This window comes from Diceros bicornis, chromosome 21, assembly GCF_020826845.1.
Source record: "Diceros bicornis minor isolate mBicDic1 chromosome 21, mDicBic1.mat.cur, whole genome shotgun sequence".
In the NCBI taxonomy this organism is placed as follows: Eukaryota; Metazoa; Chordata; class Mammalia; order Perissodactyla; family Rhinocerotidae; genus Diceros; species Diceros bicornis.
In genome coordinates, this window is record NC_080760.1 from 29,444,209 (window position 1) to 29,459,910 (window position 15,702).

The 15,702-nt window shown below is 35.8% G+C and overlaps 1 protein-coding gene across 3 annotated transcripts in view; it reads right to left on the minus strand.

Annotated features, from left to right (window-relative positions):
- Positions 1–15,702, minus strand: part of CSMD3 (CUB and Sushi multiple domains 3) — a 1,210,091-nt gene that overhangs the window by 154,790 nt on the left and 1,039,599 nt on the right. For all 3 annotated transcript variants that reach the window (XM_058564813.1, XM_058564812.1, XM_058564811.1), the window contains 3 exons: positions 13,828–13,952; positions 6,613–6,709; positions 4,366–4,470 (listed from right to left, as the gene is read on the minus strand). In XM_058564813.1, the coding sequence (XP_058420796.1) occupies positions 4,366–4,470; positions 6,613–6,709; positions 13,828–13,952 (327 nt within the window). The remainder of the gene's footprint in view (positions 1–4,365; positions 4,471–6,612; positions 6,710–13,827; positions 13,953–15,702) is intronic.

Here is a 15,702-nt window from a genome sequence, read left to right on the forward strand (position 1 = left end):
TTCTGAAAGCTCAGTGTAGTCCAAGAACGAAGAGAGCCATATTGAGAAGACAGGCCCACATCAAGGTGGCTGACTCAGAAACAGTTCCATAGCCCTGAGCACTTGGTAACAGCCCCATATGGTTCTGTTACCAGTACACTAAGAGACCCAAGAGGGGTCTCACCCATCTGTGTGTTGGGTAATAGGCATACAGACCTTGGTCCTAGCTGTGGACCCTGAAGTGCCCCTTGAACCAGCTCCCAACCCTCCCAGCTGTGGTCTGGGAGTCTAGAGCACCCTGAGTTATACAATCACCCATGGATGAGATACTCTTTGTAGAAGTCTAGGAGTCTAGCAGAGAAGTTCCAGGACACCGCTGGAGCCAAAAACACTGAGATTGGACACATTGCACAGGATAAGTGGAACAGTTTGAATTTATGTGCATCACCCTTTCCCCAAAGGAGCAGAGCTCAGTGCCAAGAGATCCATTACTGACCCATAATTTCTCCTATAGTGGAAAGTGGGAGTGTGTGAGTGAGTGCTTGACTTCCCCAGCTGTGCAGGATGCTGCCAAAGCAGAAAGAGGTACCTTTTTTTCTCACTCCATCCAGAGTACTGAGTCATGACATGTACAACTAAGTGAGGGTGAGTAGCTGGGAAAAAAGAAACCAGGGCTCATAGAGGAACATATCACGAGGATGTGAACCCTACTAGCTGAGTCAGGGAATCCATCAGGAGGCCCATCTATGAGCCAATGAGTATGCCTCACCTGTGGATCCCTCCAGCTGGCCCACAGGCACCCATCATGCTCTGGCACCTCAGCCACACACCCCACCACCCCATGGCTGACTCCCTGTGTGTGCTCTTGAAGACAACAAGAGTGAGCTTTTGCAGACAGCTAGTGAACATGTGCAGAAAGGTGGCCCAAACCTGTGGATCTGGAAGAGACCACAAACTTGAGCATTTAGCACTGCCCTTGGGAAAGCAAAATGGAGGCTTTCAGCACACAGCCTGGCTCTGCAGGATCAAGAGAAGGCATATAAGCTTAAGAATTCTGTCACAAAAGAAAGCAAGAACTGCAGAGCATGCATATCCATAGAAGGTCTGAGAAAACCTCAGAATCCCTAGGAGGACTGAGGAAGGTATTTCTTTCCTGAAGTCAATCAGTAAAGACTAGAGAAGGTGATTATTATTTTAAATGCAAAGACAGCAACAAAACACTTCATGGAACATGAAAAATCCAGGAAATGACGGTATCAAAAGAATACAATTTTCTAGTAACTAACTCCAAAGACATGGAGATTTGCAATTTATCCAGTAAAGAACTCAAAATAGCTGTTTTAAGGAAGGCCAATGAGCTACATGAAAACACAGAAAAATAATTCAATAAAATAAGGAAAACAATATATGATCAAAATGAGAGTTTAACAAAGAAATAGAAATCATAAAAAAGAATCAATCAGAAATTCTTGAGCTGAAGAATACAGTGCTTAAAATGAAAAATGCAACAGAGAGCTCAACAATAGAATGCATCAAGCAGAAGAAAGAATCTGTGAATTAGAAGACAGGACTTTGAAATTATCCAATCAGAGGAGAAAATAAGAAAAAGAATAAAAAGGGGCCAGCCAGGTGGCGCAAGCAGTTGGGTGCACGCGCTCCGCTGTGGTGGTCTGGGGTTCCCCAGTTGGGATCCCAGGCACGCACTGCTAGGCGAGCCATGCTGTGGCGATGTCACATATAAAATGGAGGAAGATGGGCATGGATATTAGCCCAGGGCCAGTCTTTCTCAGCAAAAAAGAGGAGGACTGGCAGATGTTAGCACAGGGCTGATCTCCTCACACACACACACACACAAAAAAGAATAAAAAGAGTGAAGAAAGCATACATGACCTATGGGATATAATCAAAAGAAATAATCTGAATTATTGGAGTCCCAGAAGGAGAAGAGAGAGAGAAGGGGGTATACAAAGCCTATTTAAGGAATAATGGCTGAGAACTTCCCAAATCTAGGGAGAGATTTGGACATCCAAGTTCATGAAAGTCATAGGTCCCCAAACAATCTCAACTTAAAAAGATCTTCTCCAACATGAATTATAATAAGATGGTCAAAAATCAAAGACAAATAGATAATCTTAAAAGCAGCAACAGAAAGAGAGATTGTAACTTATAAGGGAAACTGCATAATGCTATCAGCAACTTTCTCAGGAGAAACCTTACAGAATAGGGCAGAGAGGGATGTTATATTCAAAGTTCTGAAATAATAAAACTATAAAATGGCCAAACAAGAAGCAAGAATGCTTTATACAGCAAAGTAATCCTTCAGAGGATTTCAGAGGAAGGAGAGATAAAGACACTCCCAGACATCTTAAACAAAAGCTGAGGGAGTTCATCATCTCTAGACCTGCTTTACCAAAAAATGCTAAAAGGAGGCTCTCACGTTGAAATGAAAGAATGCTAATTAGTAACATGAAAACATAGAAAATAAACAACACACTGGTAAAGGTAAGTATATATTCAAATTCAGAACTCTCTAATACTGCAATTTGGTGGTGTGGTAACCACTTAACTCTAGCACAAAAGTTAAGAACAAAAGTTTTAAATATAACTATAGCTACAATAATTTGTTAATAAACACAAAATATAAAAGAGGTGAATTGTGACATAAACTGTGACATAAGTTTTTTTATGTGATTGAAGTTGTTAGTGTACAATAGACAGGTGTATCTATAAGATGTTTTATGTAAGTCTCCTGGTAACCACAAAGCAAAAACTTCTCTCACTTTAGCTTCAAAAACACACATAGGCTCACAGTGAAAGGATGAGAAAAGATATTCTATGCAAGTGGAAACCAAAAAAGAGCACGGATAGCTGTGCTTATATCCAACAAAATAGACTTTAACTCAAAAGCTATAACAAGAGATAAAGAAGGCCATTATATAATGATAAAGGGGTCAATAAGAGGATATAACAATCATAAATATATATGCACCTAACATCAGAACACCCAAATATATTAAGCAAATATTAGCATCTCAATATAAATCTCAATGAGCTGGGCAAAATAAAACTTTTGCATCACATTCATAAAACAGGTTGGTTTGTAGTTTTATACTGAGACAAGTATGGCAACCTATGGTACACTCCACATAAAGCCAATGGAATAATTTCAGTAGCATTAGGATTACCTAGTCTTTAAAGGTTTGATAATATTTCTGTGTGAAGCCATTTGGACCTGGTATTTTTTTTCGGGGTGATTTTTAATAACTATATTCTATATTGCTCCTATAATAATTGGTCTATTTAGAATTTCTGTTCTACTAGTGTCAATTTTGGTAAATTTCATGATGCATTTTTGTTTGTTTCTCCTTATATTTATTGCTGATTTGCTTTAAGAATACTGCTGCTATGTTATTTGGTGCATAAATACTCAAAATTGGAGTTTTGGTTATGATTTGTACTCCTTGTGGTAACTATAAAATGCTCTTATTTTTCTAAAAAAAAATTAGCGTTGGTGAGGATATGGAGAAATTGGAACCCTAAACAATACTGTTGGAAATGTGAAATGGTGTAGACGCTATGGAAAACAGTATGGAGTTTTCTCAAAAAAATTAAATATGATCTAGCAATCCTACTTCTGGGTATATTTTCAAAAGAATTGAAAGCAGAATCTCAAAGAGATATCCATACTCCCATGTTCACTGCAGCACTATTCACAACAGCCAAGATATGGAAATAACCTAAAAGTCCACTGAGGGATGAATGGATAAAGGAAATATGATATATATACATACAATGGAATATTATTCAGTCTTAAAAAAAGGAAGGAAATTCTGCCATATGAGACAACATGGAAAAACTTGGTGGACATTATGCTAAGTGAAATAAGCCAGACACAGAAGGACAAATACTACATGACACCACTTATATGAAGTATCTAAAATAGTCAAACTCATCGAAATGGAGAGTAGAATGTTGGTTTCCACAGAGTGGGGTAGAGAGAAATGGGGAGTGGCTGTTCAACAAGTATGAAATTTCAGTTATGCAAGATGAATAAGTTCTAGAGATCGGCTGCACAACATCGTGCCTGTAGTTAACACTACTATATTGTGCACTTAAAAAGTTTACTAAGAGGGTAGATCTCATGCTAAGTGTTTTTACAATAAAAAAAGAAAAAAATATACTTGTAAATTCTGATGAAAATCATTAAAACTTTATATATATAATTTTGTAACTGAAATAAAGAAATTTCAAAATCTTAAGAAAATAAGATTGGATGTTTTCTTTTGACAAAGTCCATTTAATTTCTATATTCAGAAAAGTAATATTTAAAAAATTAATATAAACTTATTCTTAACTTTCCTGAATATCACATAATATTATAGTTACCTGTGTATTCAAGGTGAAATCCTGCAGCAGAAACGCTGATGTCTGATTGAAAATTCAGATATAGATTATTAGATGTACTATTCAAAAGATGGGGTATTGTTGTTCCTGAAATGATAATTGAAAAGGCAAGTAAATGATCACATAATAAATACTACACTAAAACTAAGTTAACTGTTACTCAGCCAATAGATTATCACCGAAATTATGTATTAGTCAAGTGTTTTTTCAAGAATTTTTTAATAAAAATATTTCTCTTTCATTTTACTATTCTAATCATCTCCAAGGAGATACATCTTTGAGATCAATTTAGATTGCGCCCTAAAAATAGGTAGGAGCAAAGAGAGCCGAGGAAAGTCAAAGCAGTAAATTTTACAGGTCACCTAAAATAAATGTTTTCAATTTCCTGTGGATTTCAATATTCCATGCACAAGCTAATAATAAACTTAATTTTAAAGTTTGCATGTGATTTTTATGGTTTGGTAACTTAAGATTTTGTAAGGTTTCAGAGGATATATTCATTTATTGTCCTTTTTTATATTTTAAATATATCTACATATAGCTATAGAGACATGCATATGTTCTTCTATACCAAGTCAAGTACCTTAATGTTTCTTATACTCTGACAGCTGGTAGTTAGCATTCAAGAAAATCCCAATTGTAAACTAGTGTTAGCTTTATCTCTCAGCAAATGCATATGAAAATATGAAATATCTGCTTGAACCAATTATTTCTTGACTATTTGACATTGAGTAATAGTTCAAGATCCTTAAGATCTCAACTCAAGCAGTTTCATATGACAGGCATAAAAACAACTGCTTCAATTATGTTTTAAGATAAAATTCCACAAGCATATGAGTTGATAGAGTTGTAAACATTTTTTTGTAAGTACCTAGTTACTTTACACAACTCTGTGGAGCTTAACCATCGATTCTTCTACAAAAGAAATCAGGATGAATTCATTACAGAACACACTATTGCTTTTTTCCCCCTGAACTTGCTCTCTGTCCGCAGTGTCCTAACTAAATCACTGAAGACAGAAGTAAACAGAAACTCAAAGCTCACTCAACTGCCTTTAGGATCTTAGTGATTCAGAGCTCTGGCTCTGGAGTCATACCAGGTGGGTCCCAGTCTCATTCCAACATTAGCTGTACAACCTCAGGCAACGTAATCTCTCTCAGCTTCAATCATCTACCAGGACTGCCAGAGAGATCAAATGAGGAAACATACGACAAGCCTCACACAGAGCTGGCACTCAGTAATCAATAGCTGTTATTTATCACTTTTATCATCTTCATTGTTGTGTTTATTATTAAGAAAGTATTACACTTAATCTATTATAAATAAATATATACTCAAAATTTTATGAGATCTTTTTCCAAAAAAGGTTTCTATCTAAATCTATATCTACAATATTTTTTATGCCTAAACCAAATCACTCCTACTTTAGATATTTCTTCTTTCCTTTCCTGAATGGTGATGCTAAAAATTGATTATCATACTCCATTTAAAAATCTATGAAAAACTTAAAACCATTCAAACTTATTTCAGTAAATCTGAAACGTGTAAGTGAATAGTTTAGCTATGTTCATATTCCTAGAGTTAAAAAGTATAATTAAAATTAACGTAAAACTTCATTTCACCTTTTATGTTGTGAAAGAAATGTTAGATTACTGTATAAACCACCTTTAAAAACCTTAACAATTTTTAAAACCTTCTGGTCTTGTTATATGTGTATATATTAATTTTATATAATTTTATTCATTTCATAAAAATAATTTTGTGTTCTCTTTATTCTCACTCAACAGTACCTGGTAGCATTTACCACGTTGTTTTGCAATCTCTATAATAATTTTAATAGCTGCATACATTGTATTGAGTGGATATACCGTAATTACTAAGCATTGTCTAATTTTTAACTATTATTGCTCATCCTTTTTTATTTTTTAAGGGAAAGGGAGACACGTACTATTCCTGAACCACTGCTCAGCTGAAAATATTGCCATTAACATAAAAGTATCAATAAATAATTTTACAAATACAGTAAGAACATAGTAAGGTTTTAAACAGCAATTTCATTACCTTTAAAGCCTTTCAAACTTCTAACCTTGTAATTTAGTTCATTGTATATAGTTTATAAAAAGCAAATTAAAACCAAGTCAGAGTTCTAAGGAGCTCTTTAAAAAAAAAGAGAGATTTTTGTATTCCTAATTATAATGTATTTTAATTAAGCTCAGCTCTCTTATTTACCTGAGTAACTTCCAAGTCTTGGAGCATTGTTGTCTCCCCCATCATAAAAGTCCAAAGAATCCCAATTATGTTCTGTAGCAAAGCTGACAACTTGCACCTGTAAAATAATAATTACCTCTAAGAACACATATTTCTAGCAAGATAAATATACTGTTGTCCACTTATCCCCCCTAGAAGAGAGAGCTCAAAGCCTGGACCATATATCATTGTCGCCCCTCATAGAAGGATTTTAATAGAACAGATCTTTGCCATTACGACATCGGCCTATATGAGCTGACTTTTATAAGAAAAGCCTATGGGGCACCTAGCAGTGTTCACTATGGCTATAAATTGAGGACGTCTGTCACCATCTCAGACCATTCTCTTTATTAAAAGCTTTGGGTTAATCTAATGTCACGGTGCCAGGAATCTGAATGCACGTTCCAAAAAATTGGATAACTTTTATGTTTTGGAGTGTTAGATTCTTGTCACTGGTTGAGTTTTCTCATTTGCTTTAGCTGTTAGCAAATAAACAGATTTGTGGTCCACAAGCACATAGGACCTTATAATATACATTTTTTAGAAACTAGGTTTATCCTGGGTGCATTTTATTTTTCCTTTATCTGCATAACTTTTGCTCAATTTCCTGTCTTTCTTTTATTTAAAAAAAATTTGAGTATTATTATCCCTTATACACATTTTTAATAGGTCTCAATATGGATGACCAAAAGTGATACTTTGTAACTGATCTGGGTACATCTTTTAAAGGTTATTTTTATGAATGGAGCGTAATAACCAAATCAATGTGAAGGTCCCTAAAGTTGATAAAGGAAATAATACTGGAGTATAATTCTCTCACCTCTATTAAATTTTATTTAAAGAAAGAGGCATGTGTTACTTTGTTGTACTTCACTTGGCACAGCTTGCGCCTTTGCAAGAACCCACAGGCCCCTCACAATTGTGGATCTTATCTATTTTTCTCTTTGTTTATTACATATTTTATAGTTTTGGAGAAGGGAAAGGAATAACTTTATTAAAATAAATTTATTTTACTTAGGTAAATTCTGTTATAAATGTAAGCACTTTACTCATTCACTAAATAATTATCACAATTGCATTCATTAAAAATGTCTTATCCACAAAATAGTCCATCATCAGTCTTCCACTCAAGCGAATGCTGGTGTCTCTTTTCCAGGGGTGAGTGCCACATGGCAAGAGATACCCTGCCTGTGTGACAGGCATTATGCCCAATGGCAATGTTCCAGGACAGGAAGACCGGAATTAAAGCTGTATGATTGTAATATAACCACCACCTCCTTAGACAATGATCAATTCTCTCGTCATATCTGAATTTCCTTCCCCTCAATTCAGTGAAAGAAAAAGATCACATTCAGCTAAAAAAAAAATGTAAGGATTCACACAAGAGTTGACGTTTGAGATAAACTAAATGTATTGAGAGGTTTTCCACAGAAAGAAATTATTGAGTTAGTAAAAATGCAGGGGAGGCAAGCCTGAGGTGGATTTAGTGAACCATCAGTAATCCAATTTAGCCACAGTGGAGGGTATTTACATAAGAAGAAATATGCAAGCAAAGTTAGAAAAGCAGAGAAAAGTTAGAAAGAGCAGAGCTTAGTGCATAAATACAAGAGACATTAGAGTTAGAATGCCTGGGTTTGAACTTCCTGGCTCCCTCTACTCACTGGCATGTAACCCTAGAAGAGATGTTAATATCTCTATGCTTGTAATATAGGTATCTAATTCATAGATTTGCTGTAAAAATTAAATTAATTTCAGCTTAGAGTAGTGCCCAGTGTGCATTAAGGATTTAATGTATCTTAGCTAAGAGAGAGATTGAGATAGAGACTATAAAGACTGAACACCACCATAATAATTACACAATTGAGGAGTATTCCACTGAAGGTTCGAGGGGGAGGGTAAAAGGAGCATAATCAGGACTGTGCTTTAAGCACAGTACTGCATTGGGTGAAGAAAACAAAAGTGAAAAGGCAATTTTAATGTCTATTGCAGTAGCCCGTGTGAGAATCAATGAAAGACTAAAGTAGGTTCGAGGCAGAAATGGCAGAAATGGATACCCAGATGTCATGTGTGTTATAAAGAGATATTCAGATGTCACGTGTGTTGCTATAGGGGAAGTTACTGGATTTCACATGACTTGAATAGGAGAAGGAAGTGAGAGGCAAGATTTAAGAAAAATTTATCTTTTCTTCCTGAGTTATTGAGATTAGAGGGATGGTAAGAACAAAAATGTAGACATCTGCAGGAAAACCTATTACCTTAGTAGCAGGAAGAAAATCTGTTTAATTCTGGATACATATGTATAGCCCACTGAATAATGGCTCCCAAAGATATCAGGTCCTAATCTCTGGAGCCTGTAAATATTGCCTTATGTGGAAAAAGGTCTTTCAAATGTGATTAAACTAAGAATCTTGAGATAGAGAGATTATCCTGGATTATTCAAGTGGGCCCTAAATGTAATCATAAATGCTCTTATAAGAAAGATGCCAAGGGAGATTTGACAGAGACAGAAGAGAAGGCAATGTGACCATGGAGGCGGAAATCAGAGTGATATGGCCAGACACCAAGGATTGCTGGCAGCCACCAGAAGTTGGAAGAGGCAAAGAAAGGATTCTCTTCAAGAGCCTGGGCAGGGGAGAGAGTGGAGGATGGGAGCATAGCCTTGTCAGCACCTCAGTTTCGGCGCAGTAAAACTGACTTGGGAATTCTGGCCTCCAGTACTGTGAGAGAAGAAATTTCTGTTATTTTAAGCTATGAAATTCATGGCAATTTGTTACAGCAGCCACAGAAAACTATTACAATTTGCCATTAGGACTTTGGGCAAACTGTGAATGTAGTTTAGCATAATAAAGACATACATGATGTAAGAGACTCAAGATTGAGAACCAATTATGAGAAAAAGCCAAATGAGACACAAGGAAAAGATTTAAAAAGAAGTAGCTACTGACGCAGTGTTCAGAAAAACTCTTCGTTAGATGGAGTTGTCCATCATGGCAAGGGGATAGCTGTATGAGGTAAGGAATTTCCAATCATTAAAACCAGGTATCCTTCATACAGGCATTCAAATCCCACTTACTTTGTTTGGAAGATTATATTAACTCATGATCATCATTTTATAAATTGATGCAATTAAGTAACCAACAGTTTTTTTCCCTATGATTCATCACATAAAGATTACTCTTTGCTTTATAACTTTGTTAATGTTGAATATAACCCTTTGGAATTCTCCCTGCAACTTACTTTGCTAAAAGAAACAGGCAAACAAATGAATACGTTCCTCCCTGCAAACTTCTCATGTAATAATAATAATGTGAAAAACTGATCTATTTGCTGAGGTTATTTCCAAAGAATGCTCAATCATTCTATATTATTTGTAACTTTTATAGCATTCCAAATGTTTCTTCTTCCCTTCTTTCCACCAATAGTTATCCCATTTCATCTCACATATGATTTATTGGATATTCATATAATTCTTTATTCACACACATATTCAGCCCAACAGAGTAAAATAAAATAAGCATTGCTTTAAACCTGGTATACTAGCCATGGAGCTTTTAGGTGAAGTTAGCGAAATTTCAAATATAAGTCATATATTACATACGTATGTGTGTGTTATAGAATTTCCTATGATTTAGTGATATGTCTAAAATTAGCATACATATAAGAGGTTAATTAGAAAAGAGTGCTTGTAGTTCTTTAGTGTATTTAAAATTAAAAGCCCAATATGCTTCACACTCTATATTTTGATAAATGCTCTGCTAAACTCAAATTCTGTTTTCTAAAGTACAATCATTAAACAAAATACTTCCTCAGTGAAAGATTTTATGGTGTCACTGATATAAGTGTCCAGTTTTGAATAGTGTTTGGCTAGTACAAGTGATATACAACATATATCTTCTGAGATGTCTTCTTAGTTCATCATGCTGTGTTAACTCCTTAAAATCCAGTCATGCGCTGCATAATGATGCTTCAGTCAGCAATGAACCACAAATATAACGATGGTTGCATAAGATTAGTACCATATAGTTTAGGTATATAGTAGGCTATACCATCTAGGTTTGTGTAAATACACTCTTGTGATGTTCGCATAACAACAAAATCACCTAACGATGTATTTCTCAGAACATATCCCTGTCGTTAAATGATGCATGACTAGACCAAAACTTCACTGCTAGTGGAGGTATTCACTGATTCATTTAAAAAATATTTACTGAGCATATACTGCCAGGCACTGTGCTAGCTGCAGGAACAGACGTAGTTACTGCCCTCATGAGCTTACAGATAATTAAGTAATAACAGTAAAATGTGATGGGTGTTATGATAATGAAATTACAGGGATCTATGAGAACACATAACACAGGGACTTAACCTTGTCTCAAGTTCATGGAAGGTCTTCCACAAGAACTGTTTTTAAGTTGAGACAAAGATCAGTAAGAATAAGCCAAATAAAGGGAGACCATGGAGAGCGTTGCAGGCAGAGGGAACATGTACAAAGGCCCAGAGGCAAGAGAGAGCTAGGCTTTTATAAAGAACTAAACTAGTGTGAATAAAAGAGGCAAGAAATGAGGACAAAGCACAAAAACGTAATTAACTGTGTCAGGGAGTTAAGGATATAGGGGAAAAATGAGGTATCGTAAGCAGGAAAGTGATAGTATTAGATTTTTATTTTTAGAAGTTTACTCTCTTTGCCTTAAGAGGCAGAGAGGATTGGAGGAGAATAAGATCCTGGGACAGGAATGATGACCACCTAATCCTGAGTCATAAAAATGTAGATGGAGAGAAATAGACTTATTTGAGAGATTTGTGAAAGACAGACCTGACGTATTTTGTGGTTCAGAGTAGACGAGAAAGAAAAACCATCAAGATTTCTGGCTTGTGCGACTGAACGAATGAGTTCATTCTGAGACAGAGCTTACCGGGGAAGATCCAAAATTTTGCGAAAAAATCACGAAGTGCGTTTTTAACAGATTGGATTTGAGATGTCAGCAAGAAGTTTAGTTGGATATAGGGCACACAGCTCAGGTGAAAGGGCTGGATTAGATATTTAGGTTTAGAAATCATCATCTGTTCAGTCATTTATTTAGAAAGCATGGTTGCTGGTCATCTATTATGATTTAGGTCCTGGGCATCATCAGCACCAAATGGTAGCCGAAGCCATGGAAGTTGACAAGGCAGCAGAGAGATTGGTGTAAGGTAAAATGAAAAAAGGCCACAGAATCTTGCGAACACCATGAGTTGAAGAGGCAGAGGAGACCGTGTTCCTAGATGTACAGGCAGAAGCCACAGATGTAGAATAGGAAAGAGAACAAAGTCTAAGAGAATATTAGTGCCATAGAACTAAGGATGGAAAACATGTTTTAAGAGTGAGGGGAGAATGGGCAGGACAGAATGTTACTGACAGAATAAGCAGGATGAGCAACACGATGGATTTAATGACTATGAGTCCTCAGTGATCGCTAAGAGAGTGAATGCTAAAGTTACATTACAGGGGGTCAAAAACAGAGGATGAGAATTAGAGGGAAAATACCAGGGTTTTTATTATTTTAAGATGAGATGGAAATGGACAAGCTGATGTCAATATATAGATGCTCTAGGATAACCTTCATAAACTTATAACCACAGGAGATAGCAATTGTTCTCTGAAGATTCCAAAGGTATCGTCTCATTTCAGACCTCTGTACAACCTGGAACCTGGACAATCCTAAAATCCTTGTTAATTCCTCCAATAATAAGATATGATTAATTGGTTGTCTCCAAATTTTACAAGATGGCCATAAAATGATAGTCCAGCTAGCCAGAATGTAAGAGTAGATCTATAGATCTACAGTCTTTTGATTTTTAATGTCTTTAAAACACTGAAAATGTATGTTTCATGTTTTCTCATTGGTTGATTGACCTATTTTACTCCTGGCACCAGTCGAGTAATTTTGTGAATTTTTTGAAAAATTATAAACTCAAAAAGCGGTTTTTTGTTTTTTTTTTTACTGAAAATTATACTTCTATCTAATGTCAGTTTTTGTTTTTGTTTTTGCAGAGGAAGGTTTGCTCTGAGCTAACATCTGTTGCCAATCTTCCTCTTTTTTATTTTATGTGAGCTGCTACCACAGCATGGCCACTGACAGACGAGTGGTGTGGTCCCACATCCAGGAATTGAACCCAGGCCGCTGAAGTGGAGCATACCAAACTTTAACCACTAGGCCATCGGGGCTAGCCTCTAATTTCAGTTTTAGTGAATGATGTCTTGGCTACTGTTTCCATAACTGACATACATCTCAAGTTTCTAAAGGAAAATCTTATGACTCAATTGGAGAAGTAATCAGGTTATTTTTATGAAACATAGACTACGTAACATTTTGTGAAGCATAATTACCTTCCATAGAATATACACAGGCTCAGAGTAAAATACTATCGGTTTATCCAGAAATGTCCTTGTAAAACAGAATAACTGGTCAAATTGCTCCCCTAAAAATGGTCACAATTGAAATAATATGGTAGACTGTTTACAGAATAGCATCCCTCTTCCTTACTAATAGAGAACTTGTTTTGTTCAATTAAATGAGAACTGTGTACATCAGAGGAGGATGAACCCTTTGCTTGATCCAGGTACTTAATATTGATTTGTTTGACTCAAATCATAGTAAATCTTTTGCCATTGCCCAGTGTATGGCTTAGGAATGGATATACTGCAAACTTAGTTAATAGGACAGGAGGGAAATTCTGCTGGAAGGTTTCTTGACAAGTTCTCTTAACTATCGTAAAAGATCATAAGATAGAGACATTCCATTTTGGCTATTGGCCATTGCTGTATAAGGCTGTTATGCCTAAAGCTTTTGCAGCCATCTCAACGTGAAAAAGGAATCCCAAGAACTAAGCCAACATACTAAGAATGGCAGAGCAAAAAGTTAGGAAAAACCTGGGTCAGGAATCACACAACTGACCCTCTGAAACAAACAGCCCTTGAATCATGTTACCCCAATATTCCATGTTATTTGGAGCAACACATTTTTCTTATTGCTTATGGCATCTTGAATTGGCTTTCTGTTACTTGCAGGTAAAAAAATTAATGTGTCTTTCTATTAAATTCAACCACGTCAGTCAAAAGCACTGGCTAAACTTTTAGAAATAAAGTGAATCCTGTCATCGCTGAAAAGATTAACTTCAAACATACAATGAAAAGAAGAAAAATTTAAATATCTTTACTTGAATGCCAGCTCCCTCAGGCACTGTGATCTTCCATACACAATTCAGATTGTTGTCATAAGGCTCAGGGTATCCAGGAGACAAAATAGTCCCTTTGCGCTTAGTTAAAATTCCACCACAGGGCACTAAAAGTAAAGCAATCCAAGAGAGAGAGTTAATTCTAATGCAAAGGATTAAAATAAGAGAAAAGATCAGAGATAACATCTTAGACAGATACTAGACTTGCAAACACAAACAAATCATGCTATTTTTTAAAACTCATAAAAACAAAGAAAATTGTCTTCCTATACCATTGTTTTTATGGTGCCTATGGTACCTATGGTACCCATACCATTATTTTAAAAATAATTAGACAACATTAATGGATAACCCTACAATGGCATATCTAAAATCATACTATAATTAATTCAGTAATAGCATATCATTTGTATTATATGACTAAAAAAGTGCATTGACAAATTTGCATTAAAAATTGCTCATATTGGGGCCGGCCCCGTGGCTTAGTGGTTAAGTGCGCGTGCTCCGCTGCTGGCGGCCCGGGTTCGGATCCCGGGCGCGCACCAACGCACCGCTTCTCCGGCCATGCTGAGGCCGCATCCCACATACAGCAACTAGAAGGATGTGCAGCTATAACATACAACTATCTACTGGGGCTTTGGGGGCAAAGAAATTAAAAAAAAAAAAAACTTCTTAAAAAAAAAATTTGCTCATATCTAAATATAGAATTTTTTGAAGAATTGTTTTATATTTGTTACTTTTCTCTTTACCCATCCTTTGAGGAATAATAGAATCCTTTGAGGAGTAATGATAATGATGCTAACAATTATGTTATGATGATAACATTTATATAGAGCCTATTTGCCAGGCACACTTCTAAGTTCTTTACATATTTTAACCCACAAAGCCTCCCAACAATCCAATAAGATATGAATAAGTATACTCCTCATTTTACAGCTGAGGAAATGGAGTCACTAAGAGATTAAATAACTTGCCCAAGATCACATAGCTAGTAAGAGATGGAGATGGGATTTGAATACAGTAGTTTGGCTCCAGAGTCCATGTTCTTCAGTGGAAGGAAAATACTCAATATGGTGCCAGTTTGGTTATTGCCAAAACAACTACTATAAGAAAGAATAAGTATGTAGACCTGCTCTGAAGTCACTAAAGGCTTCTATCAATTTTAAAAGGTACTAATCTTAAAGTAAAATTCTCATACCACTAATAGTACCAGCTTGGTTCTGGGCATGACCTAACTTACAATTTTAAATACTGTGTGATGTTGGACCCGTTCCTTAAACACTCTGATACTCAGATACCTTGTCTGTGAAAGGGTAATGCAATTGTTTCCAAAGAGCTTTTGTGAAAAATACATAGATAGGATAATGTACATAAAGAAGCTGGCACATTGCTTGGAAAACAGTAAGAAGTCAATAAAATTGTATTTCTTTTTCCTGCAACTGTTGTTATTTTAGGCGCCAGTCGCACTATGATCCTTGGGCATTTGTCCTAGTGTGGCTATAACAGTGAGATATAAGGATATATCATTTGTAATAATAATTTTTAAAAAGTTTATAATACAGTTTTTTACTACTTCCAAAACCAAATGCAAAAACCTAGGGCAATTTAGAGAAAATCACTTTGCTGTATTTTCTTATACATCTACGTTATTGGGTTATATATAAATTCAGGTTTAAATCGGTCAGCAAGAATTTAGTTCCTATAAAGAATACCAACAGTTTTGCGTGATTTGAGAATGGCATGCCAGGAGCGCAGAAAAAATTGTAAAATAGAGATTCACCCCAAAAATAGGAGGGAAAAAAGTGATTGATGAGTGCTGACCCTGAGATGAAAGAAAATACTTTACAGATGTTCTTC